At 36.6% G+C, this 27,507-nt stretch overlaps 3 protein-coding genes across 4 annotated transcripts; 1 reads left to right on the plus strand and 2 right to left on the minus strand.

Annotated features, from left to right (window-relative positions):
* The first annotated feature begins 1,096 nt into the window (after positions 1 to 1,096).
* Positions 1,097 to 13,498, plus strand: LOC132294796 (pentatricopeptide repeat-containing protein At1g26460, mitochondrial). 2 transcript variants are annotated; one of them, XM_059792791.1, is made up of 7 exons: positions 1,097 to 1,951; positions 8,401 to 8,623; positions 8,720 to 9,199; positions 11,191 to 11,397; positions 11,834 to 11,971; positions 12,078 to 12,266; positions 13,077 to 13,498. In XM_059792791.1, exons 1-6 carry the CDS (start codon positions 1,173 to 1,175, stop codon positions 12,261 to 12,263), a joined length of 2,013 nt encoding a protein of 670 aa, XP_059648774.1. In that variant the 5' UTR covers positions 1,097 to 1,172; the 3' UTR covers positions 12,264 to 12,266; positions 13,077 to 13,498. The 2 variants fall into 2 exon arrangements, with proteins under 2 accessions (XP_059648774.1, XP_059648773.1); XM_059792790.1 differs by having other exon boundaries at positions 1,098 to 1,951; positions 13,109 to 13,498.
* Positions 13,499 to 13,731: 233 nt separating this feature from the next.
* On the minus strand, positions 13,732 to 20,137 carry LOC132294797 (triose phosphate/phosphate translocator, chloroplastic-like). The gene is made up of 12 exons (XM_059792792.1): positions 19,096 to 20,137; positions 18,889 to 18,960; positions 18,156 to 18,221; positions 17,983 to 18,061; positions 17,767 to 17,887; positions 16,949 to 17,044; positions 16,566 to 16,678; positions 15,510 to 15,587; positions 15,287 to 15,403; positions 14,778 to 14,877; positions 14,563 to 14,663; positions 13,732 to 14,132 (listed from the first exon to the last, which is right to left on the minus strand). Exons 1-12 carry the CDS (start codon positions 19,395 to 19,397, stop codon positions 14,106 to 14,108), a joined length of 1,272 nt encoding a protein of 423 aa, XP_059648775.1. The 5' UTR covers positions 19,398 to 20,137; the 3' UTR covers positions 13,732 to 14,105.
* A 3,359-nt stretch (positions 20,138 to 23,496) lies between these two features.
* Positions 23,497 to 27,034, minus strand: LOC132294798 (MDIS1-interacting receptor like kinase 2-like). Its single transcript, XM_059792793.1, has 2 exons — positions 24,190 to 27,034; positions 23,497 to 24,098 (listed from the first exon to the last, which is right to left on the minus strand). The coding sequence occupies exons 1-2, from the start codon at positions 27,005 to 27,007 to the stop codon at positions 23,791 to 23,793; spliced, it is 3,126 nt and encodes a 1,041-aa protein (XP_059648776.1). The 5' UTR covers positions 27,008 to 27,034; the 3' UTR covers positions 23,497 to 23,790.
* Positions 27,035 to 27,507: the final 473 nt, after the last annotated feature.

The following is a 27,507-nucleotide window of genomic DNA, read 5'->3' on the forward strand; positions in this document are numbered from 1 at the left end:
AAAAATAAAATAGTATTACTCCTAATTCTATTGAGATAATTATATTGTTACTTATACGATAGTATATGATTGATTGATGATATTAATGATAAGGTATTTCGGGTGCAGTTGATGTGGCATTTCAGTAGCAAGGACGCCATAACACATATTATCATTCATATGTATGTGATATCTTAAAAAAAGTTTTAACACACATATTATCATTCATATGTTAGATGTCAGTAACGTGACACCGTAACCGACACACATACCTCTGTTGGGAGAGAGAACCCATTTATTTATTTATTTATTTTTAAAGTGCAAGCCAACAAACTCTAATGATATTATTCTTAGCTTAACTCTTAAGTTCAATATGCGTTCTGAAAAGACGAGTTCATACCATTTGAACTAATACTCATTGATAAGACACAAAATTCATGTAGAGAAAATGAATATGATAGATTGGATCATAGGAGTCACTACTTAAGTCATATAATTCTTCTCGACAAGTGTCGCTCTCACGTTCCGGCTTAAATTCTCACTACTTATGACTTAATTCTGCCGCTCTCACACTCTCACTCCCGCTTTATGTGACTTATGTTACTACAAGAGATAAGATAAATAATGAAGAATATTAGATATAATACCTATAATCAAATACAACACATTCATGTAACCGAAACGAAAATGGTAGGTTGAATAAAAATGATAAATATTGAAGAACGTTAGGCATAATACCTATAACTAAATACAATACACTTATGTAGACGAAAGGAAGATGGTAGGTTGGATAAAAATTACGAATGTGTAAGAGTAACATTAAGTATAAATGCAAATTATAAAATTAAGCAAAATATAAAGGTTCTGATGGTCATGTTTGTTTAAAAGATGTAATGCATGTTGGTCTGATGAGAGAGCCCATTTAATGATGGGCTCGAGGACTCTATCCTATCCTATCCAATCCAATCCAATCCAATCTGGTACATACCCCAATCCTCTTCTTTTAATTCCCATGTTACCCCTCCATTTCCAGATAATATCTCAAATGCAACTCACTCATTCAAATTACCAAAATATCCTTCAAACAATTAACATCGAACCCCCCCTAAAACACACCCAAAACCCTATCATTTCTCACACTCTCTCAAAATGCAGTCTCGGCAATAGATGCTTAGTCACAGAGCTACTCATCAATGGTTTCCATGGCGATCCTGGCTCGATCCCGACCGTTCATAAAAAACCTAAGTTACGATTCCATCAAATCCATCACAACCTTCACATTTCTCCGGCAAGAGCCCCAGCTCGCAGAGTCACCACCACCACCACCACCACCACAATCAGAAGCAGCAGCAGCAGCAGCAGCACCACCACCACCACAATCAGCACCACCACCACAATCAGAAGCAGCAGCAGCACCACCACCACAATCAGAAGCAGCAGCAGCAGCACCACCACCACAATCAGAAGCAGCAGCAGCACCACCACCACCACAATCAGAAGCACCACTGCCACCCAACCCAGCCTCAGGCAGTCCACTCTACAGCAAGGACTGGCGAAACCCGGTCCCGAACACCGCAGCCTCTCTATCTCAGGAAGTCATCCCCATAGGGTTCATCAACCAATTGCCCATCGAACATGTCCAACTCCTCTCGAAAAACCTAGACGTCCCGACCATCTCGAATGTCTTCGCCGATTGGATGACTTCGCAGCGATGGAAGGACATGAAGAAGCTCTTCGAGTTCTGGGTCAAGTGGCTCGACACTAAAGGGAAGCCCAATCAGCCTGACGTGAACTTGTACAATCAATACCTGAGGGCTAATCTGATGATCAAAGCGTCGGCCGCCAAAATGTTGGATCTGGTGGCGGAAATGGAGAACTACGGCATTATGCCCAACACTGCGTCGTTTAATTTGGTCCTCAAGGCGATGTATGAGTCCAGAGAGAGCGTTGCCGCCGAAAAATTGCTTCAACGGTTAGCTTTTCTTGGATGTTTGTGTTTTATCGATTTGTGATTGCATTTTTAAGATTATAGATTACTTATCTTAGCTATAGTGTGTGATATTTATGCAAGAGTTTGGGTGGTTGCTGAGGGGTTGGTCAATATGGAAAAATTGTGGAAAATTGGTGATTTTTTATTTTGTTATTATTATTATTATATATATATTTTTTTTGTATTTTTTTTGGATCAAAATGTAGAGAAATAGTATAACATTTTGTACTTCAGTCGTTAGTAGATTTGGAGTGACACTCTGTATATGTCACGAGTTCTGTGAAAGTGGGTTTTCATTGCCTTGCATTTGGAAGGATAATAATTGGAGCAAAATTCAATGAAGTGATAAATATAGAGTATGAGGGGCAAATATTAGACAATTAATTGGCTTCATGATTGGGTCTTGATACTATAATGATAGCACTTCAAACCCAAAAAGTTACTTTGAACAACCACTTTCAGTACTTAGGATTGATAATACAAAATGATGAAGAGATAGGTAGCAATATCACTAGTAGAATTGTTGTGGATTGGACAAAGTGGAGGCAAGCTAGTGGAATATTATGTGACTAGGAGAGATAAGGTCACTAATGAAAGAGTGAGAAGAACTAGGTGTAGCATCTGTTGAAAATTAGAGAGAGTAGACTTAGATGGTTTGGAGTCTTGGACACATATACTAGAGACCTAGAGACATGCCGGTTAAGCGGGGAAGACTAGTCTTAATAGAAGGTAAGAGACGGCGAGGGCGACCAAAAATAACATGGGACGGAGTTATTAAACATGACTTTAAAAATTTAAACATGGAAGGGGAAATGACATGTAATAGGAAAGAATGGAGAGAAATAATTTATGTGGCCGACTCCATTCATATGGGATTAAGGCAAGGATGATGATGATTTGGTTATCATTTTTTCCCCCAATTAATTCTAGATGACTGATTTGAAAATTCCAAAGATAAGAAGATGTCCTTTTCTATTCATTATTGTAATGGAAGCCTTTAGTAGACTCATGAAAAGGGTAGAGGTTCTGGGCTTTATTCAAGGTTTTACAGTGGGCTGTGCACCAAATCAGATTTGTACATCTCACTTGCTGTTTGCTATGGCGCCATTGTGTTTTGGGATGCTAGTGTGACTCAAGTGAGACACTTTAGGTGTGTTTTGGCCTATTTTCAAGTGGTTTCAGGGTTGAAGATTAATATTGGAAAGAGTGTGATTGTTCCAGTAGGGGATGTGGGACATATTCGTGAGTTGACAGATATTTTGGGTTGTGGAGTGGAGGTTTTTCCTATTTCTTAATTGGGGCTGCCATTGGGTGCTTCCTTGAGGAGAGTTGTTGTGTGGGATCCAGTGGTGGAACGTTTTCAAAAGAGGTTATCTGAGTAGAAGAAGCAATATTTGTCAAAAGGGGGTAAACTTACATTGCTGAAGAGTACCTTAGCTAACCTTCCTACATATTTTGTGTCTTTGTTTCCAATCCCTAAAGCAGTGATTGGTAGACTTAATAAGATTTAGGGGAACTTTTTGTGGGGGTTGTAGGGGATGAGTTTAAGTACCACCTTGTGAATTGGGAGAAAGTGTGCACCCTGATTCAAAGAGGAGGCTTGGGATTGGGCAGGTTGGAAATGTTTAATAAAGCTCTGTTAGGGAAATGGTTATGGAGATTTGGATGCGAAAGGTCCGTGTTTTGGAGGCGTGTTATTGCTTGCCGGTTTGGGGAAGAGGAGGGAGGTTGGGTGTCCAGAGGTGTGAATGCATCAGCAGGTATGGGATCATGGAAAGGTATTAGGAGGGGGTGGGACGAATTCTCTAAGCGGATACGGTTTCGAGTTAGGGATGGTAGTTTTGTGAGGTTTTGGACGGATGTTTGGTGTGGGGATGTGGCGTTGGCTTGTAGGTTTCCTAGACTTTATAGGATGGTTGAGGTGAAGCATGCGGTGGTGGCAGATTATTTTAGGTTAGAGAATGGGAGAGTTAGTTGGGATGTGAGATTTTGCAGAAATTTTAATGATTGGGAGTTGTTAGAGTTTACCGAATTAATGGGAGTTGTTAGAGTTTACCGAATTAATGGGATTAATTTATAGTCAAGTGGTGGAGGGGGAAGGAAGGGATGAGATGGTGTGGAAGGGGGATTCTAGAGGGGTGTTTAAGGTGAGGCTGTTTTATAAAAGTCTTACGAATTTGATGAGCAATGGATTTTCTTGGAAGGTTGTTTGGAGGACTTCAACTCCAATAATGGTGGCTTTTTTCACGTGGACAGCAGCGCTTGGCAGCATTCTTACTTTGGATAATCTCAGAAAAAGACACCAAATAACAGTTAATTGGTGTTGCATGTGTAAGAAGGTGGGTGAATCAGTTAATCATCTCTTGTTGCATTGTAGGGTGACAGCGGATGTTTGGAGTCTGATGCTGAATGTTTTTGGGGTGGAATGGGTAGTGTCAAGTAACACGATGGATATGTTAGAAGCTTGGAGAGGGAGTACAGTGGAAAGTCGGGTTAGGAAGGCGTGGAGGGTTGCACCTCTTTGTATTTGGTGGGGGTTGTGGCACGAGAGGAATAGGAGATCTTCCGAAGGACAGGAATCGTCGGTGTGGGTTATCAAGGCGAATATTTTGCACTCTCTTTATTCTTGGGTTAATGGGAAGAATTGCCCATCTGTAGATAGTTTTTTGGATTTTGTTGACAATTTATCGTTGTATTGACGCGCCTGCGTTTTTGTTTTATTTGTTTTGTTAAGGGTTCACTCCCCGCTGAGCGCGTTTGTTAATATATCTTTACTTATCCCCCAAAAAAAAAAAAAAAAAAAAAAGAAGATATCAATTCTTCCTCTCCCCTCCCTTTTGTTTTTGGGGGTGGTTCATGGTTGGAATCAAAATGTCACTCATGAATTTTTCATAGGTCTTAATTGAATGCCATTAAGGATTTTAGGAAATAATGGGATGTTGAATAGATGTTGACATATTGATGACATGCATGATTGGATTATTACTTAAATGAGAGCAATATATCAGACAAGTCAATTTTCAATTAGATTAGGCGTTCACCTGGGATTAATTGATTGTATTTACCTGTCACATTCAGGAAGAAGATTGCATTATTTATAATTAATTTCAAATTATCAGAATAGTGTTGGGACGCAATTTTAGAATTTAGAACCATGAAAAGATGCAATTATATTAGCACAATTATATGTAGAAGATAAATTGAAAAATTAACATTTAGAAAATTAGGTGCAATAATAATGTTGTATGGAGCAATGTGTCGGGCATTAAAAAGACACAAATACATGTTCATGTTGTGGATATGAGGATGTTACATTGGATGATAGGAATAACTAGAGGAGATAAGATAAATAATGAACGTGTGAGAGAAACATTAAATATAGTGCCTATAAATGATAAAATTATGGAAAGTAGACTTAGGTGGTATGGTTATATTCAATGCAGACTTGATGATGAACCAGTTAAACGAGGAAAAGTTGTTTGCCTGGGAAAATGACAAAAAGACTGACCAAACCTTATGTGGGATTAAATAATTAAAAACAATTAAAAAAAATTAAATTAAAAGGAAGACGGTGTATGATAGGAAAGAATGAACAAAGAGAATTCATGTGGCCGACCCCATACATATGGGATAAAGGCAAGGATGATTATTATTATGAATAATGAAGAGGTATAGTGGAGAAATGAAAATTGCTGATCAAGACACTAACAAGCACCCAATGCCTTGAGTTGATAACTCACAATAAGGTGGTAGAGATTGAAGGGAAAACTATTCTTAAATTTGGAGTGGTCCAGTTGAAGTGTAGAATTTCCATTGGGGTGTTGTTCAGCATCCCAAACTTGTCAGCCGAAATGAAAAATATTATAAGATGGATTAGCACAGCCATAATTTATGCTAGCATGCGTTGTTTGTACAATGGCCATTGCAATGTTGGGAACTGGCTTGGTATGCGTTTTTTTTTCTCCCTAAATGCTTGTGATTTGTAAAGAAAGAACTCAAGGGAGTACAAGATTAATGAGGGCATAGTCCCATGAAAATAAAGGCCACTATGGAATATAACCACTTCCAATAGATAGCCAAATCACATGAACAGAAAAATACAACTGACAGAAACAGCAAATACATTATGAAAAGTCTAGACAGTTGAAATCTTGCAAATTCAAGCCAAGGAGCTGCAAACACTCCCATAAGCTAGATAAAGCCATCTATTTATCCAAAAAAAAGCTAGACAAAGCCATCTCTTGAGAGGATTTCCTAATCACATCATGCAAAGCAGCATTTCTTTCCCTCCAAATAGCCCAAAAACCAGTAGGCATAAGGCATTGCAGGAATTTAGATTTCATAGAAGAACCACCAGTATGATCTATAACAACCATTTCACCAGCTGAAGCACATTAATAAGTTGAGGACCAGCAGCATTCATGAGATGAAAAATCTTCTCTAGCAAAAGAGCAATTACAAAACAAATGGTCCACACTATCTAAGTTCGCCATAGCAGCAATGACATATTGATGTGAGTTGTAAACCCTTCTTCTACATGTTAAACAATGTTGGAATTGAATCCTGCAAAATTATGCATGTTTTAAATGCAGCACTAGGCCTGCAACCTTTCGAAACCACTCTAAACCGGTCCACCCTTGGCCCTTTACTTCTACCCTGATCCCAAACAGATTTGATTTTATTTATTTATTTATTTTTTAATGTCTTTTATTATCCTTATCTCATTTGTGGCATGAATGATGGTCTTAGCTAGATGTTTTTGAGGAGTGGCAATTCCATGATGATTTCCTACCACAAGGTGTCTAGTGGCGAGTATATGGCTAAATCTTTGGAAGGTATTTTGAGAAGCCTGATCGATTGGGGTGGAGCCCTGAGCCATTTTATTTGGGAAATTAAAATGGGTGAAATAATTTTGCATTTTAGGTACGAAGGGTATTACGGTGATTGTCATGTAACCCTAGTACGTACACTATTTATTTTATTGTTGGCTACACATTCGTCTGGGTGAGTGAGAGGTCTTGTAATCATATCACTCTATTCCTCCATTTCTGAAAAATAGTGAAACCAGTGTGAGCCATGGACGTAGATGATATTGTCGAACCACGAAAAAATCTGTGTTGTATTTCTTTCTGTATTGTTACATTGTGGTTGTGCTTTGTTTTTTTCCCAAGTGATTTGTCATCTATTGCATTATCCGGTAACTAGAAATTTAAGATCTATTCCTTTATCTTTGTTTGGTGTTTAGTGGGTTATGTATGTTAAGATCACTGTTTGTGGTGTTTGAATCTAGGCTGGGGGCTAGGGTTTGGGAGAGGGAGGCCAGTGGGGAGAACTGCATCGTTATGGCTTTGGTGGTGGTCTCTCTGGATGTAGAAAAATAGGTCCACTTTTGGTGGATGACAGCCACTTTTGACTTCAAAGTTTCAAGCATGAGATGTTGAATTACGTCTTTATGTTTTTTGGGGGAGAGATTAGTTCTCTTATATTTCCGTTGAGACTATTTAGGCGATGTGTTCTGTATAGAGAAATTGAATGGTTGTGGTTTCTTTATATGTTTCATGTATATTTCGTTTTCGCCCTTTAGCATTCCTTAGTGGTATTTTTCTTATTGAAAAAATACAAATATAGGAATTTGTAGTTTCATAGGGATAGCACTAAATACTTGGACGTAAGTCACCCAATTTTCTTTGCGTTTTTGTTGTTGTGGCCTTAATTGGATGATCATCATATTTGTTTTGCTTTATATGCAATCTGTCCATTCAATAAATCGCCCCGCTTGATGAACCACTTATGTTGATTGAGTAACGTCCTTGGTCAGAGCTCAAGCATCTAATGGATTGTTCATGTTTGATATCCATGTTATTACTCTAAATTCAGTGCAGGATAAACTGGTGTATTAGTGGTTTTTGGCCTACAGGAGTAGGGATGAAGCAAATCGAAACTGGTCCTAGTACAAGTCATACAAATTGAAGCAAATCTCTTTTATATAATGCAAAGAAAGCTGCATTTTGTTGTCTGGGATATTTATAAATAATAATCATGATTATTCTTTTCCCTTTCCTTTTCCTTATATAAATTTGAGATTGTATTGTATTATTTGTTGCATGAATAATGAGTTTTGGGTGTATGTATCTTTCTGCTTGTTATATCCCCAATTCTCAGACACAGTATATGGGAAACGGTTGAACTACCGATGTATCCAATTTTTCTTTCGGAACACTTGTGCCTCATATTATTCCCCTTTAGTGGGGTTGGGGTGTAGAAGATGGTTATGTTCCCATTCGGCAGTTTCTTGTGTAAACCTATAATATTAGTCTATATTACCGCAAAAAGTTTTTTTTCCCTCCCTACCTACATTTTTTTGGAAATAATATGATTGTCATGCATATGTTGACTGTTTGTTGGATGGATCTTTACTTTATTGTTATCAGGATGTTGCAGACAGGAAGAGAATCACAGCCTGATGATGAGTCATATGACTTGGTTATAGGATTGCTGTTTTTAACACACCAGATTGATACTGCCCTAAAATATACAGACTTGAATTTAAAATCTGGGCAGATGCTATCGGTGAATGTGTTTAACAAATGTGCGCAGAGCTGTGTCAGAATGGGGAGGCTGGATACTTTGGTTTCAATTATAGAGAGATGCAAGGTATATCTGCTGTGGTTAATTGTTGAAATTTCTATTTGAGGTAATGCACCTTACGAGTACATTTTTATGTGACTTTGTTATTCTGGGTGTTATCAGGAAATGGAACAGAACAAAGCCCTTAGTCCCCCTTGGAACTTATGCATCAATATTGCAGATGTTGCAGTGCAGGAGGATAATGGTGAATTAGCTTTTTATGCACTGGAATTCCTGGCTAAATGGATTAATCGGGGTGAGAAGGCGAGGCCCCTTGTAATGCTCTCTGTGGATGAGGGGCTGGTTGTGTCTCTGCTCGGAACTGCCTCTAGGACATACAATTCCAAACTCTTGGAAGGATCATGGGAAATACTAAAGCGCTCATTGCGTCAAAAGAAGCCTAATGCAGAATCTTACCTCGCAAAGATATCTGCTTATGCTTCGCTGGGGAATCTGAAAATGGCTTTTAGTACACTGCACGAATTTGAGACCACCTATGCGAATTCTACTAAAGAAGCTGAAGAGGATCTATTCTCTCCATTTTCCTCGTTGTATCCACTTGTTGTGGCGTGCACCAAGAATGGCTTTGTGACTTTGGATTCAGTATGTCTTTCTATTTACCAATCATATACTGTTGACTGATACTGAGTCATCTATTAGTTTGCTATGTTATTGCAATTTGGGATGGCAATGCACCTGGATTTTTTGAGTGTCTGCCCACCCCACCCCAATGTACCCTTTTATTGTGATGGATTTAACAAGTAATTGAAAGAGAGTAGGGGCGTATTTGCGGTACAGAATGTATCCATCCCACCCATGGTCAAGACGACATTAGGATCAGAGTGACTTACTCCAGCTCTGTCCCAACTATTTGTTTGCCCTCATGAAGTTAAATATACCTCAATTACCATAACAGACAAGTTTACAATTTTTTAATGTACATGCTCACTCACTCCAGACTCGGCACACTCATCTTGTCTCAAATTAGTCTCACAAAGGCATTTTATTGCCATAGCTGTCACCAAAGTCTTCTGTTACTTCATAGGTTCATTGTATCACCGAAGCTGGTCCATCTAGATTTAGTTGACTGTTTCTTTATTCTTTTCCTTGTAATATAATATTCTTGATATGAAGTTTTATTTATTTATTTTTTAATTTTTAAAAAAAATCTCAGATCTGTTATGTTTTTTGAAATCTTTGTGTGTGTCTATATATATATATATATATATTTTTTTTTTCATATCATTTTGCGCCTATAATTTACTTTGTCTATGATTTTTATGGGCTTTTTGGTATCATTTTGAGATTGACTCAAATTTGTTCCTTGTTTTATTTTTTTATTTCATGTGATTTTGAAGTATAATATTTGAGATTTATGAGATTTGTGGAAAAAGATTAGTTAATTTTTAAGGGTTTTATTATGTCCTTATTTTTCCCTATAACAAATCATTTGATCGCCCTCCTCAGGTTTTTGATGGGTGCCTCCTGATGGAAAACAAATAAGCAGTCAACTTGTATTTTCCTCTTCTTCTGTCCAAATGTTTTCTGTGAGTATGGTTCTAGAGCGGCTAGTGTGGTATAGTTGTTATGATGTCTTAACTCATTCATTTAGGATGGTTATGGTAAAAAACTCGCTGAATTTTCCTTCGTTTTGTTAATGGTCTTCGCCATTTATGCCACAAAAACTGATTTAAATGCTTATATTTATGGGATGGCGGTGACTGATTTAGCTATTTTGGGGTTGGGTATGGGAGTATCGTAAATCCGTCTCTAGTTTGGGGACAGGGACGGGGCCTCTGTTGGTGAGGTGGGGTTGGAGTGGGGGGGCCTGGCCTTTAACCACACCATTGACATCCCAGATTGCAACTTTTTGTTTTGTTGCTTTGGCCTGTTTTATATTACTTGAATTTATGTAAAAGAACTAATAGGTTAGTATTTGTTCTCTTTTATTTTTCTTTGCAGTTCTTTGTTGCGCATTAGATTATTCAGGAGTAGAACTATAACAAATACAAGCCCTCTTCTCCCAACTTTTTATTTTTAATAAAATCTCGGCTACTTGAGCATGTGAATGTGGATTCGAGTTTGAGGGCGGTCCAAAAAATATTTTCATCTTCTTTAAAGAGTGGATCTATTAAGAAATAATTTAAATGTTGCTAGAGACATGCATGTAGCACTCATATATTCCCCATAACTCTTTGTATGGAGAATATATAGAGTTAGGTAATAATTCAAAATTTTAAGTTTGTACTAATTTACCGCTATCAGCACCCTTGACTAACAAAGTCTAACAAGGATCAACATTAGGTAATGATTTTTTGTTTTCTATGTGGAGGGAAGGCCTAAAAATATTTTCAACTTCTTTAACGAGTGGATCTATTAAGAAATAATTTAAATGTTGCTAGAGACATGCATGTAGCACTCATTTATTCCCCATAACTCTTTGTATTTCTTTTTGAGTGTTATACTGTTATCTGACAGGCTCGAGGAATCAATAGAATGTATAATTGATGTTTCTCGAATGGGTACTTGGTAAAGCTTCTTTTTGTTATTCTATTTTGGACTGTGACATTTGTGTTCTTAAATTTTTTTCCCAGGTCTACTATCAACTGGAAAACTTGAGGCAAGCTGATCGTCCTTACACGTCTGTTGCTGCACTGAATTGTGTAATTCTAGGTTGTGCCAATATATGGGATGTTGATCGGGCCTACCAAACTTTTAATGCAATTGGTTCCAGTTTCGATCTGATGCCTGATATCCATTCATACAATTCTCTGATGCATGCATTTGGGAAGCTCAATAAGGTGGATAGTGATGCTTTTCCCCCCTTCCCCTTCTCCCTAATCCATATTTATATACACATATCCATGTAATGGGCAAGCTCGCCCCTTCATCTTGCCATTCTGCTGGCTGCATCATGGAGTCCCCAATGACAATGCCTGAGGTAACCCTGCCCATGGTCTGCACGTCCCAGAAATCTGTTAGCTTGTAACATTTTAGTAACTGTTATTTTGGGTTCTTGGGACTGATTTTTGTTGTGGGGGCTGATAAAGGGGCTGGAGCATGTATTATTCGGGGACCACGTTCTCATGTTGCAATACTACATGATGCATTGTCAATATTGCATATGCATCTGATTTGCAAAGAAACACAAACCTTAATGTACACTTTCAAAATTGCATGTTTAATACTGTGTGACATAGTTCTGTAGCGCCAGTGAAATTTCTTTTCTTGTGGCAGACAATTGAAGCTTCAAGTGTATTTGAGCATTTAATTAGTAAGGGTGTGACACCGAATGCAATGACGTATTCTCTGCTTGTTGATGCTCATCTCATCAAACGAGATCCAAAGGCCGCTCTCTCTGTGATAGACGAGATGGTACTCGTCCTTTCTGCAATTAATTAGTTGGCTATTGTTTCTGCATTTTAGATTAGTTAATTTTCGCAATAAAGCTCATTAATGATATAACAAACCGCATCGGCAGGTAAATGTTGGATATGTACCATCAAAGGAAACACTAAAAAAGGTCAGAAGGCGATGTATTCGAGAGATGGACCGTGAGAGTAACGACAAGGTGGAGTTCTTGGCCAAAAAGTTCAACATCATATTGGGCTCAGAGAAACGTCGAAACATGCTGTTTAATCTCGAGTACAGTACTGATTATGCATGATAGGTAAACTCTTCCATCATGGCATATTATAAACGAAAATCTTCTTTGCCGTAACTTAACAGTTGGCCTATGTGAGAATTGCTTCAATTGGTCTTTAGATTCTTCAGGCAGAAAAAAATTGATATTTTATGTTCTCTGTGTATTTTGTATTTTGTTCAGATGTTTAGAAGAACACAAGGCAATTGGTTTTTGTCATTTTTATTTTCAGTCTGAAGGACTCACCAGACCATTGTGTCATTCAGATTTATTCCTTTTTTATTTGCAAGATTACAGCTAGTATACAACATTTTATTATTGAGCTTCTTAAATAGGTCGTCGGTATCACATTTGCTGAGATATTAATTTTTTGAGTCTGCTCTCAGTTTCACTTGAATTACTTCTCTTGTATTGGGATATCTTAGCACTGCACAACTTGATTTGACAAGTTGTTTCATGTCTTGGTTCATAACACATTTAGTGAACGTTTCACTGTTTTTAAAATGTGTAATTTGTACTCGGGTTTTGAGTTCGAGTCATAGCCTTCTATGGGCAAATATTTGTGTTCTTTATTTTTGTGCTTTCTTGGGGAGAAAGGATAGTGAATGTTATTTTATCTATTGAGATATTGAATTTGAGGAATAATGTAGGACCATCTATCTATTCCACTGGAGATGCTTTGGCATAGATTTTTTTCCCCTACAGATCTCATCTTTTGGCATGTTGCATTTTGATGCCCATGTTTTCTATAAATAATTAACTTTTAAAAGATTATTGCGGTATATTATTGTTGCGTCAAAAGCTGGAACAGGTTTTGTAATCTGGTCTTGTGGTCAGGATGGAACTGATTTAGGCAAGTGCTCATGCAGAATGAGAGGACGCTTTCGTGCGATTTGAGGAGGAAAGCCGGAAGAATTTTTTTGGCGTTAACAATTGCGAAAATGTGTTACCAACCGATTATATCAGGAATCAACAATGAGCTGTACAGCAGGATAGTCCACCAACATATCCATAAACCCATGGAACTCTGATAAAGTGAATCCGGGTCTTCAGCAAAGCCTCCTGTGGATTTCTCCAACACCAGATGAACTTTATGTTGCTGTAGTTCGGAGTTTTATTGACCACCGGCTTTCTGGTCTTGTGTTAGTTCCTTGGGGACTTTAATGGGATTGTTTGTTTTTCAGTCATTTGGGCAGATTGTTGAATAGAGTTGTAGACACTTTGGGACATAATAAAATTGGTGATTCAATTAGTGGACATCTATGTTGAATCATGATGCTTTGTCTTCAAATGTGGCAATTCTATGCATTATTTTCGATATATATATATTTTTCTTTTTGATTGTTTCTCAATATATTCAAAACATTTGCAGGAAACCAGTTTTAGGTGCATGACTGCTACTTGATTTAGCCGTAGTGAAAGTGAGAGCTCTAAATGAGCACTTTTCATAGCATTTAAAGTATCAACCATTTTGAAATGAAGATGTCTCAACTATTTTGATTGATTTAACTTCATTTATGAGAGAATCAATATTCTTGAAGGCACAAGCTTATGGGCCAAACCTTGGATGTTTTAACAATTTCATGTTACAATTATAAATCAATAAGTAAAAGCAGACTACAGAAACAACTTTTGTAAGTTTGGATCAATCCCTAAAAGTTCAACTTTATTCTTTTCTCTGATTCTGCAAGCTTTTTAACATGCATACACAAAAAACACTTGGCCTAGCTAGGCCGCGAAATCTTGCCTCCCACCTGCAGAATTTTGATTCGTGAAAACCCGGTCAGCATCTTTCGGAGTCTCCTTTATTACCTTCCTCACTAATATGCAGTGTTCTGCAAAGCCAATTGATCTGAATATTCAACTCTACGACGCCAGAGTTTGAGCAGCCTTCTGAAATGATAGAGAGAATTTCGTGAGCTTAGTGCCGAATTGTAAAATTGCATACTAGTACTTTTTCTCTGTTTAATCCAAACAACTATAAGCCTACAGGCATTGTAGAGCCTGATAATCTTGGTTTCGTGGACATGTTGTTTGGGATTCACTTGGAGCAAGGGACCAAAATTCTGATAGCATGATCACATGCCTAACAAATATAACAACTTTGTTGTTTTAAGTTGTTCATGACAGAATTCTCTCTACCAGTCTCGAAACTTTGACCTAGGACGGGTCAACTTCCTTGAATATAGAAACCCCTGGTTAAAGATATGAGGAGTTTTTTCCTATGCATTTGTGCATCCTTAACAAATTGCACAAGATGATAACTCGAGAAGTTGAGATTGCACAAGCCAAAGAAGCTGCGAGTAGCAAAAAAAAAACTTACCCGTTTTTTCTCTTCAATGTTTGCCTTTATAAGGGAGTAAATCGCGACGCCTGCAATGGCTATTGCAGTACCAATCCCAGTCTGTGTGGAGATCCTATTGCCTGCCAAACATTGCGACCGTTAGATGCAGGAATTGTATGCCTTGAAGAAAACCATTTACTACACAGAAAACTTTGTTTTCATGTGTTGTTTATACTAGGAGTAGCGGTAATTACCGAACACCACTATGGAGAACCCGATCACAAATACTCTCTTCAACACATTTCCAACTGCATGTGTAAGTGGTGCAACTCGCTCCAAAGTGTTCGTAGCGATCTGGAATCATAAGGTTGAAAGTTAGTCAAACAGAAAAAGCAAAAAGGCACCTACATGGTTATTGTAACAAGGGTCATTGTCCAGCTTGAACTTTTGAGTAAATAGGCAAGCGTCCACCCATTACAGTTATCCATATATATATAGTTATATGCTAACTTGAGCCAGAGGCTGCAGGCATTTCTAAAAGTACATTCAGTTAAATCTCATAACATGTAAAATGCTGAAAACACACACACACACACACACGACTAGTGCAACAACAAGGCAATGTATGCATTTGCTCCACCCGCAGCATGGGCTGAAACATGTTGAATGTGATCAGCAGCACGAAAGGTCACGACGAGTCATGTATATAACTCACATTTCGCACACTTGAGTTCAGAGAAGCTAAGAATGCTACATGTTTTACCTGATTGTACAGATGGTAGAACATTCCAATCCAAAACAGATCAGACAAGAACTTGTATAGACCGACTTTGGCAATTGCATCCGCAAATCCAAATTGCATCAGCTTGGGCCCTTCGATCTGAAATTTAACAAAAACCAATCCATAACGGTTTTAATCTTTGGAAAATTTTAAATGAACAAGAATGTCAAAACTTCAGTACACAATTCCAATTGAGCAAACTTACAAGTACTGCTGGTGGGATGCAAAAGAGGAGGGCTATTATTGAAATGTAAGCATACACATTGGTACTATCCATTCCAGTCTGTTAAGAATGAAAATTGTTTAAATAACATAATGTAGGAATGTGAGAAAAAAAAAAAAAAATCATTGTCTTTGTGAGAATAAAAACTACTGTACATATTTTCGCTATGAAAAGTTCGGCATTTGATGAACAAAAGACATGCAACCAGAAATGCCTCATAAACTATCGAATCAGTGTATTGCTCTACATGGCATTACATGCAGTGATTTAGACGAGACATCATATCATCAAACAACATGTAAAATGTGTTCATTCGTTAAATCCTACAATGCTCTTATTTAAATACAAACAAATTACAAGAAAAACAGCAGACGCAATAAAACGCCGTCAAAATGACAATAAACTCAAGTCATATTCTAGTATGTTGCTTTAGACATCGGCATGATCATTTCAATTACACTCTAACAATGCCTTATTACCCGTCATTCACTGAAATCCTAAAACACCCTTACTGAAACAACAATAACAAAATCAATTAAATGCCATTAGAATCATAGTGTACTGAGACATATTCTTCTCAATAATCTACTTATATGTTCAATTTTCAAGGGATATCAAAATATCACAATTATGTGGATTATGAAAAAAAATAATAATAGTTTCCTTACATATTAATGTGTATTTGTTATGAGAACCTTACAGTCTATGGTTCGACTCAAAGCCAGTTCCCTGTAAGATGGATTCTGATTGCCAGAAGAATTCATTTGGTTGCATCAGAATTAGTCATGTGGCCAAGTGGAAAGTGGGAACGAACCCGGAAAATTCCATTTTCGTGGACAAATGTTTTATAAGAGATATTCTTTTATTTTACTTATCAAAAAAAAAAAAAAAAAAAGAGATATTCTTTTATTTAAAATAAAAATTAAAAAAAATAAAGAAACCTCACTTTCCATGGACAATGTCAAACAACCAGGGTCTCATGTCCCATAAAAAGAATTTAGAATACTGAAAAGAACTACACTTTCTGAAGGATGTTACCATTGCTTTCTTTGAATAGATACTCCTGTAGGTGAACGCAATATTTGAAATCATTGCACTAACGAAACCGAGCCAGTTGAAAGAAAGTTCAGTCAGCGACGCCATTGATACACCTAGCAGAGGCATTAGGAAGTGCATCAGCACCCAAAAAAAAAAAAAAAACCAGTTATATTATAAAATACTAGTGGTTTATTGCTTTTTTCAGAGATATAACTGACATATCTAACCGATGATGTCAAAAAAATCATTCAAATACTTGATAAAAAAACATCTAAATACATGTACAGAAGCACACGTATTAGTGTGATTTGTACTGCACAAAAAAGGTTTGTAAGAGCATGGGAACAAGTTATTTGACAAGAAGATAGTCGGCAAGTAGTTACCAATAACAACAGGGGCCAACGATAGCCATAAGGAAAGGGGAATCTGATGGCCTAAAACAAACTGAGAAGCGGCAGCGTTGAAGAATGGCTCCAGGGCTGTACAAGAACATCAAGAGAATAATTAGGTCTAGAAGAACAAGTATTGCAAAAGAAAGCATGATAAACACAACTTCATACAGCTAAAAATAAAGCTATTTATACCACTTTTCAAAGTAGAAGTATGTTTAGGTAAACTTGAGTATCCATGAATCCACAAACACTAGGACAATAATTATAGATTTTGAAAAAGATGGACCGAAATTGCAAGATGCTATCACTATTACTGCTAAAATTAGTCAAGAAATTAAATGGTAAAGCTTCAAGCCTACAAAAGCAGTATTCGCTTTGAAGCTGTAATGCTTTCGAATGTCCATTGTTTTAAGACACACCGATCCAAGGCAAAATTTGAAAAGTTGTACATCATCAACTAACAAATATTGAAATAAAAAGTATCATCATGCACTACAGTGACAATCTCACCTACAGAAGGAGAGGTAACAAGCACAATAACTGGCACTTCATAGAAGTGGTGTCAATAGTCTCCAATTCTACAACATACAAATCCGCATATATAATCATAAAATTTTAAATAAAAATAAATGGATACAAGCAACATTCTTTTGACTTTGTAGCCCTCATGTCTCGAGAACACACTGATACATACACTGATACATACATCAGAAATGAGTAGATTCCTGAATTATCTATAAAAGAATATGTAGAAGAACAATACGTACAATGAGCTAGAGATAGAGTTGTTTTCTAGCAGAGTTCTGTACCTTTGATGGTATGTGTAAAAGACACAGCAACGGCAGCGAATGATACATTAGACATGACATGTCCAAGGGCGTGACAGAATGCTACCGGAGTGAGGACTGCCAAGAGTTCCTTATCTATTGGCTGGGCATGGATTGACATTTAACAGTCAAATAAAATATGCAAAGTAAAACGTGCCTCACACAGAAGTAATGGCAAGTGCAGAAGATGAAACTCACTGCGCGTTTTGGAAGACCGACACCCCAACTGACTAGACAGTACACCACACCAACTAGAAGATGTACAACCGAGACAAAGCTGCAAAAGGGGAAAAAGTTTCTTTTGATTATCACAAATTGGAAACAATGAGTGTGTTTAAAGGGGTTAAACTCTTTCAGCAAAGATAACTTACTATGGATACGGGAAATAATTATAGACCTTCTTGTTGAGTATATTGAAGATGACATTTAGGAAGTACCTGAAAAGAAAAACACAACAATTTAGTGTTTGTGTCACATACACACGTGGGCGTGCATCTGAATGTCTAAATGTTCATGTCAACAATAATAATATACCATCTCACAGAGTATACTCTTCAAGAGAGAATTAGAGAAGTCTAAAATCTGCTCCATATTAATCAAAACCATGTTTGCAATGATGTATATTCCAATATATGTTATATAGACTGTGGATGTGTCTAATTGTTGTATTCACCATCTTCAAGCCTAAGGACACATGAACTAAACTATATATCTGTACCTTGAGCTTATTTTAAAAAAGAGAATTTAAAAGGAAACAATTTTATGACCAAAATCATATGATAAACCTAAATTATCAATGTGCTTCCTAGTTGCATATTGGACTTGGAAAATCCCAAAACCTATACTTAAATGTCATGTGTTCAAAATGGTACTTCTAACATTTCACTGGTATAGAATTGATGAAACAAATATTTCAATTAAAAACAAGTGCATCCAACAATTACAACTTTGTTTTTTTTTATTTATTCCAATAAATTTGTTCCGATTTTATAGGATGTTCGGAAAGGACACTATTACTTAAATTTAGCATACAATTATCTAATTGAGTAATTGAGACACATACATGATGAAGATTGGACAATCAACACATGAAAAAGAGCTTACCAAGTGAAGAAAAAGAAGCCAGTAAGTAGGGCCGGAAATTTCTCAGCAAAGCTCTTAGAAGGCTTGGAGACCCTGCAATTACAATAATGGTTATCAAACAAAATTAATTCAAATATATATATATATATTGAAAAATAACAAAAATATTTAGACAAAAAAAAAAAAAAAAAAAACACCCAACAAATATAGAGTTGCATAAGCTGATACCCATCGGTAATGTCAATTTCAAGACCATCAGCATCCGCAGCTGCAGCATTGGTGACCGGAAATGGAGCCGAACCACGCCGCGTCAAAAGTTGCCCCCAACCGGAAAATTTCAAGGGCTCGCTAACCGGAGCTGGAGATATACGATTCTCCGGCAACAATGGCGAGAACTCCGAGCTCGAGGAGGCTCTGGGAACAAGTGAACGACTCTTGAGCACAGCTAAATTAGGCGAAGCAGCTCTACTCAGAGAAGAAAATTGAGAACGGTTGAGTAAAAGCTGAGTTGAATTAGTGATCGAAGCCATCTTAAACAAAACAAAGAAAAATCAAACCGTGCGTGTGTGTGTGTATATATATATATAGTTATAAATAATCTACTACTACAGAGCTAAAAAGATGGAGAATTGAATTGGAAGAAGATGGATTGTATTGATTTTTGGGTATGGAAGCAAACAAAAAACATTGAATTTTTACGTTGAAATCGAGGAATTATAGAAAAAAAAAATTAAGCGGAGATAACAGAGAGAGAATTAATAGTATATAATTATAAACAAAGTTGTACAAAATACAATAAAAATTTGATGAGATGAAGCTTTGATTAACTTAGCATTCGATTGAAGCTTTAGAGAGTTCAAAAACACGTTTTATTATTAATATGTGTGTGACTCTGTGTAGATGAGCTTGAACTCTGACTTAAAAACAGTGTCAGTGTTTCTAAATAATAATATTTTGAAGAAATTCAAGCGATTCCCAAAAACATGACTGTTACTTGTAGCAACAACTGCTTCAATTATATATATATATATATACTGTATATATATAGAGAGAGAGGAGGGAATTGTTTGTCTTTTAGCTTTAAGTTGGTCTGTGAGAGAGAGAGTCCCTTCTCATTCTGTGTTCTTTGCGATGTGAAGGATTAAAATTCTCTATTGCCAAAGTGTGTCCTGTAATAGTGATGTATTTTACAAAATAATAATAATAATAATAATAATAATAGCCCCATTTTGCATTCTATCTTACAAAAATATTGGATGTTCAACTTCACATTCACCAAAAAAAAATTGTAAAATAAAAAGTATAAAATATTATAATGTTCAGCTTCTACGATACAACATTTTAATAGGGTATAATGGTATATCACAAACATGAAGGGCTGTTCTTTCGGAGTGTTGAATTTGTTTGGGATAGTCTGGCTCTTTGGTTTTAGGTTTTCTGATTCTAATCATACGGCTATCTTTAATGCCAGAGTCAAAGGTGTACGAAGCACAAGATGTAAACCATTTTACAATGTTCATGCAATGTGGATGACATAATTATATATATATATATATATATATAAAAGTTAAAGCAAACACACCAAATTATAGTGCGACTGAATATCTTCTACTTCCTTTGAAGAGGAGAGGTGGTAATGTAGTATCATCAGACAATGAACATAATATTACCAAATTAATAAAAATTAATATAAGATAATAAGATTCACTATCTTTCGGTTGTATAGTGTTACTGTCTAAGCATTGAAATTGAAAAAAAAAAAAGATTTAAATTAATTTCAGGATAATAATTTCATGCGAATAGTACATTGAATCGATTAATACTAACAAGACTTAAATATATTTTTATTTATTTATTGTAATAAAGTATAATTAGTTGATGACACAGTCATATTGATTGATGGCACGTACATCTATACTTTGCGTATTTGAGTTCCATCTATTTTGACTGTTTTTTCAAAAAAAAAACAAAAAAAAATAGCAAGTAGGACAAGAAAGAGTGGGACTGCCCACATATATGTTTCTTTTTAGCTTACGACCTTTCTGTTTCTGTTGGTTTTTAAAGTTTGTTACGCCATTGATTCCATACTCCATGCCAAAAATATTTGTTATGGCAAAAACTAACTAAATCTTTTTAGTGGGTGGAAGTTTGCCAAGCACAACTTTCCGGGAAAAAGGGAAAAAAGAAAGGAAAGGAAAGGAAAAGAAAGGAGAAGTTAGTTGAGCACAAGTGAAACAGCTTTCCTTGTGTTTACTATGAAATGAACTCATAGTAATGGTGGGAAATTTTTTTTTGGGTACTACTCTGTGATAAAACAGTTTGATTCTGGTTTTGTTCTTAGTTTGGGGGTCCAAAAGGATTGAATTGAAACTATTAATAGTCCTAAAATGTATATACAAGCATATTATACAATACATTACACTTCGTTCACCAATCACTACCGAACGAATGTCACGTGGAGAAATTATTAAATATCTCGAGAGTACCCTGTTTAATGATGAGTAATTATTCCATATTATCAAATAAATTGACTATTATTCATTCCATGAGAGTATACAATATCGTAAATGCCCTTGGAGTGTCCAATAATTTTTCATTTTTTTATTTTAAAGGCAAACTCTTTTAAAATATCATAATTTTAAAACAAAGAAGAAGGAGAAAGAGCATAGAAAAAACTTTTCACTTAACCCTTAAAGGGAAGGAAAATGGGAAAATCTGGAATAAAGAAAGAAAAAGAAATAAGCACATTTCAGAAAGGGGCCCACTAGTAGGATTAACTGAAAGTTGAGAACCCAGTCCAAGCTCAGCCCAACCCAAATTAGGCCTGGCTCAGCAACCCAATGTCATAAATCACTTTTGGCGTAGGTTGCATTGCAGTTTGGATCAAACGCTTAAAACCCTAGAAAACCAACCAAATTGGAGCCTGTTTCAAATCTCGATTCAACTTTGGTGCCATTATATAATCTCAGTGTATGTATAATTTATTTGTGTCACCAATTAAATATATATATATATATATATATATATATATATATATATATTTATATAGAAGTGTCTGTGAGGGCAATGAGGGGTGGTATTGGCAAAGAAGAGGAACAAGACGGTATGTCTGTACATTCTCCTTGCAAAGCTCCTCCTTCCTCTGCATCTTCTCTCCGCAAGGTCACCTCTCTCTTTCTCTCTCACATATATATACAAACACTCACGTGTATAAATATATATAAATATATATATTCGAATTTGGGTTTTGCATAAGCTGATTGTTTTTCAAGTCGTTTCTTATTGGGTAATTAGGAGCAATCACAGGTTGAATTGGAGCTTAGATTGTTAGAACCTCTTGAAATTTATCCTCCTGACAAGTTAAAAGACAAGTTCACCAATTTCCACTTTAATATGCTCTCTCCAAAATCAGAGGTCGCATTTTAAAGTAGATTTTTTTTTTCTTCAAATGTATCTGAAACATTTTAATGACGTTGTGGTCTAAAATTGGAACATGGTTTGGTGAACAGTATGAGGAAGAGTGGGGACAGTTTGTTTATATATATATATATATTATTGGTGCACTAATTATATTAAAGGAGATCATGATATGAAAAATAACAAAGTTGCTTCTAGTGATATTCTTGATGTATGTTGATAATGTTATTGCTAATAATTCTTCTTCTTGTGTAATAGAATTTAATAAATTTGAAACATTGAGCAATGTTGGTTCTTATAATTTAGATGATCAGAAGAAGGAGTTCACGACACGGAGGTTTCAGTCTTTGTCCCTTAAAGAGTCCAGGTCTTGGTCTTTGTTGACATCAGTACTTTTTTTCGCTGACTGTTAACAAAGAAAAAGTATGTGTTTATTCGTGTATAAATATTAAAGAAAGTAAGTATAATTTGACAAATAAAAGGGAAAATCTATATATATTAAGGAAATTTCAAGAATGGTAAGGTTGTGTTTGGCTTTGGAGTTTTGGAATTGGTAGAATTTTGAAAAAAATTTGATTCAATTTTTTAAGTCTGCTTCTTCTTTCACAAATTTCAATTCCAATTCCAATTTCATGCCAAACATAATCTAAGTGGAATTTATCTTTTTTCTAATTTGTTATTTTAACACCCATGTAGCACATGTTTTTGAGTGTGAACTCGGTTTTTTTTCCTGAAAGTTAGTGCGAACTCAGGGTTTTGCTGAAGGCAATTAGAAAGGTGTGTGAACTTGGGGTTCGGGAATCTTTTTGACTGCTTTATGGTCTTTGTTTCATTGCTAAATTTGCATTGGCGTGATGGTCACTTTCTACGCCAAAGTCTTTCCAAGTGATCGCCCCCTTACATATATATATATCTATAAGTCATACATTGGTTATATATATATATATATATCATCATCATCATCAAGTAAAACGTAGTATACTACCATAACTTCCTTTGTTCAGTCCTTTGTTGGAGCCAAAAAAAAGAGAATGAGAAGCAAAACTTCTTCCACCTATTCTTGTCTCACCATATGTTGTTTATTCATGATTTGGCTCATCATGCTTTCACCTGTACTCTCTGCGCGGAAATTATCCACCACTCCCAGCAGCTGTAAGTACTCTCTCCTCTCGTACCAATGTCCAAACTCTTATGTATGCACATTGAGGACAATGTTGAATAAACATGCTGACAATATATTGATACAAAGTGCATATAGATATTGAGTAGGAAAAATAAAACACACTAAAAGGTACAAAAGACGATAAAATAGGTTGAGCAAACATTTTGTTTTATTTAGTAGTATATTGATACTACTCTTAACTAACTAGCCTACCTTTGTCCTAGTGGCTTTGGATCTTAACCCTAAGTCCTAGGACAAGGTTTCAAGATTGGTAGAGGAGAATAAAGAAAAATATACTACTAAGTAACTATCCTTCCACACCGTGTAACTTGGGCTGGATGATTCTAGGAAGCTGTTGTTAGGGTTGACAACAGCTGGGAGACATTGTGCATGGTCGGCCTAGATTGTGGATTGGCATTTAAACATGCAATGGCCAGCTTTATAATTGATATCAACATCTCTTCACCTTCGGTTGAGGGAGCTGAGAGGCGTTGGTCCAACACATCTTTCGGCATTATGTTCTGATCAATAGATGAAGACGATAGTGAGGTGATGAAATTTCCTGGATGCTTTCCTTTGATCACTTCAAGTGTCAATACCCCAAAGCTATACACATCGCACTTTTCAGTTACCTTCATTGTGAGAGCAAGCTCTGCAAAGAAAAAGTAAAATATGACCTTGTATAATTGACCTGCATTACTATATATGTCAAATTAGTTAGAACAACACAAAGCTACATTTACCTGGTGCAATATATCCATAAGTGCCTGCACGTGTGCTCCAATTTGAGGAGTCTAGCTTCAAAAGCTTAGCAGTGCCAAAATCTGAAACATGTGCCTCATACTCGATGTCCAACAAAATATTGTTGCTTGATAGGTCCCTATGAACAATTGGTGGTGAGCAATCATGGTGCATGTAAGACACAGCATGAGCCACCCCCTTAATGATATTCACCCTTTTGGGCCAATCCAAATTTTCAGCCTCGGCATCTCTACTCAATATCGAGGCCAAGCTACCCTTTTCAAAGTACTCATAAACCAAAAATGAGTGTTGAGCATGTGAACAGAAACCATAAAGCTTCACAATGTTCCTATGTCGTACTTCTGTTAATGCCCTTACCTCGTTCAAAAACCCTTTATGATCTGCTGGCTCAGATAATGGGTTAAGTTTCTTCACAGCCACTATATTGTCTGGTCGTAATTTTGCTTTGTAGACAGTTCCACATCCTCCTTTCCCAATGCAATACGAGGCATCAAAATCATTGGTGGCTTTTAAGATTTCATCATACATTGCTCGACCATCAAAATTGGAAATTAAAAACAGATTGTTTTCATCCTGCAAGTTGCCTTGTTCGATTGGTGCTTTTCTTTTTCTTCTTTCAAACAGGATTAGGAGTCCAATGAATGCAGCAAGAAGTATAAGTGCTCCCACAAAAGGTAATACAATTATAAGAACTCGAATGAATTTGTGGCTTTCCTTCACAATGTGTTGGCCATTTTTGCAAGGGTTCAATCCTGTAACATTGCCACACAAACCGTTGTTCCCTTGTAATGCCTCTATGGTAGCATTTCTAAAGGCATTGTTGCTGGGAATGGCACCTCGAAACCCATTGTAGGATATGTCAACATACATCAACCCATGCATTTCTTCAAAAGCCTCTGGAAGGAAACCAGAGAGGTTATTGTGGGAGAGCTTTAGCACCTCCAAACTCCGCAAATTTTCAATTTGCGATGATATTTCTCCAATGAGCAAATTATTACTCAAATCTAGTGTGGACAGTTGAGCTAACTTATACATCTCAAGTGGAATTTTTTGGCTAAAACGGTTGTAGCTCAAGTTCAAGTAATGCAACTGCAAGCATTTTCCTAGACTTCCTGGTATTGACCCACTCAATCTGTTTATGGACAAATCAAGATACGACAGATGAGCTAGTGATCCCAGTTCTCTAGGTATACCACCAGAAAGTTTATTATCTTTCAAATCAAGGATTATCAAATCCAACTTCCCTAGTTCATTTGGAATATCCCCAACTAATTGATTCGAAGAAAGATCAATTAGATGAAGTTGAGATAAATTTCCCAACTCTGGTGGTATTCGTCCAGTGATATTGTTCCTTGCCATCCTTAGGTAAGTTAATTGTGGGTACTGACCCCAACTAAAAGAGATTTCACCAAAAAAACTGTTGTTACTAAAATCTAGGAAATGAAGATTTGGATAGACACCAAAAACTTTTGACACATCTCCAGTGAGCTGATTTCCATCAAGGCGCATTCTGAATAAGCTGGAACAGTTTCTCAAGCTTTTGGGGATTGGACCGGTAAGCTGGTTATTGTTTACTGTGAAATTTTCCAGTTTTCTGCTTTGGCAAATATTTTCAGGCAAATAGCCAGAAAAGTGATTCTCATCCATTTCCAGTACGACCAACTTCTCTAGATTCCCAATTTCTTGTGGAATGGGACCGGAGAGTTGGTTGTCACGGAGGAACAAGAACTCCAAGTTGCTCAAATTTCCAAATGAAGCAGGAATTGAACCATTGAATCGATTCACACTCAGCTCTAGATCTTGGAGAGACTTTAACTTACCCAATTCTTTAGGAATGGGACCGGAGAGTTGATTTTCGAAGAGAAGCAGTTCAGTCAGGGAGCTTAAATCACCTAAGGATGCTGGGACTGAGCCGGAAAGATTGTTTCCGTAAAGGATCAGACTCTCAAGCGATTTCAGGTTTCCTATCTCTGGGGGAATGGGATGAGTGAGCTGATTTTCGAATAGGTACAACGAAGTTAGCTTATTCAAGTTCTCGAAAGTGGAAGGAATGGGACCTGTGAGAAGGTTGGTATCCATGTCAAGCTCGACTAGATTGAAGAGATTTCCCATTTCTGAAGGAATAGAACCAGAGAGTTTGTTTTCATAGAGATACAAATTAGCTAAGTTGCTCAAACTGCCCAAAGAAGTGGGAATGGGACCCTCAAGATTGTTTGTGTACAAAGCAAGCTCATAAAGGGACTTTAGATTGCCTATTTCTTTAGGAATTGAGCCATTTAACTGATTCTGGAACAGGTGGAGGACCTGAAGATTTGTCAGATTTCCGATTTGTGGTGGGATTATTCCGGAAAAATGATTGATGGCCAAATCAAAATAGACGAGTTTTGAGAGTTTACCAACTTGAGGTGGGATGGTACCAGAAAGAACATTCATGCTGAGATCAATATATGCAAGATGAGGGAGAGACGAAAATGGAAAATCATAGAGCGTACCTTCAACACTTGAATTTGTGAGGTTTAGTCTCCTGACACTTCCATGAATACTGCAAGAAACTCCGGACCAAGTGCATGGGATGACACTTGTTTTTGGATGGCTTGAAGAAACTGTGGCATTATAATTAGATGGAAAAATCCATGAATTTAGCACAGAATTGTTTTGGTGTTGTAAGCTGGCTTTCCATTTGAGGAGAGCTTTAGCTTCTTGAACAGAAGCAGAAGCTGAATTGGGTGAAGATAACAACATAACAAACATGACCAAGGAAACAAAAGAAAGGATCTTCTCTAATGTTGAAGACCCCATGGTTTATGTTGGATGTGTAGCAATGCTGGTTTAAAGCTCTTATTTATATAAGTTTCATTCTACAGGTCCCATATTATGTTGGCTATATTTACTACAATACCATTAAAATGTATTAAAATGTTAATGGTCTTTTTTTTCTTCCTTCTTGCCTTACAATTAATCTAATTAAAGCCACAGCATTGGGCTTTGATCTGATGCTATATGATGAAACTAACTTTACAAAAGCAGCATTGTTTTCTTCAGAGTAAAATTAGGGTTTTGCTGAAGGCAATTAGAAAGTTGTGTGAACTTGGGTCTCCGGTCTAAAACACTATGGCGTGTAGATAGGGGCATTGAACTTGGTCAGTCTTGATGATGCTATGAACCCCACCATATTCCACCATATAACAACTTTTAATGCCATAACCCACTAAATTTATTCAACTTGCATTGTTTTATTTGGTCCTAAAGCAAGAAGGAAGAGACGAAGACCACTTACTCTAAAAGGGACGAAGACCAAG

This window comes from Cornus florida, unplaced genomic scaffold, assembly GCF_030987335.1.
Source record: "Cornus florida cultivar Cherokee Brave unplaced genomic scaffold, ASM3098733v1 CherokeeBrave_3.0.0_Hap2_Chr02, whole genome shotgun sequence".
Lineage (NCBI taxonomy): Eukaryota > Viridiplantae > Streptophyta > Magnoliopsida > Cornales > Cornaceae > Cornus > Cornus florida.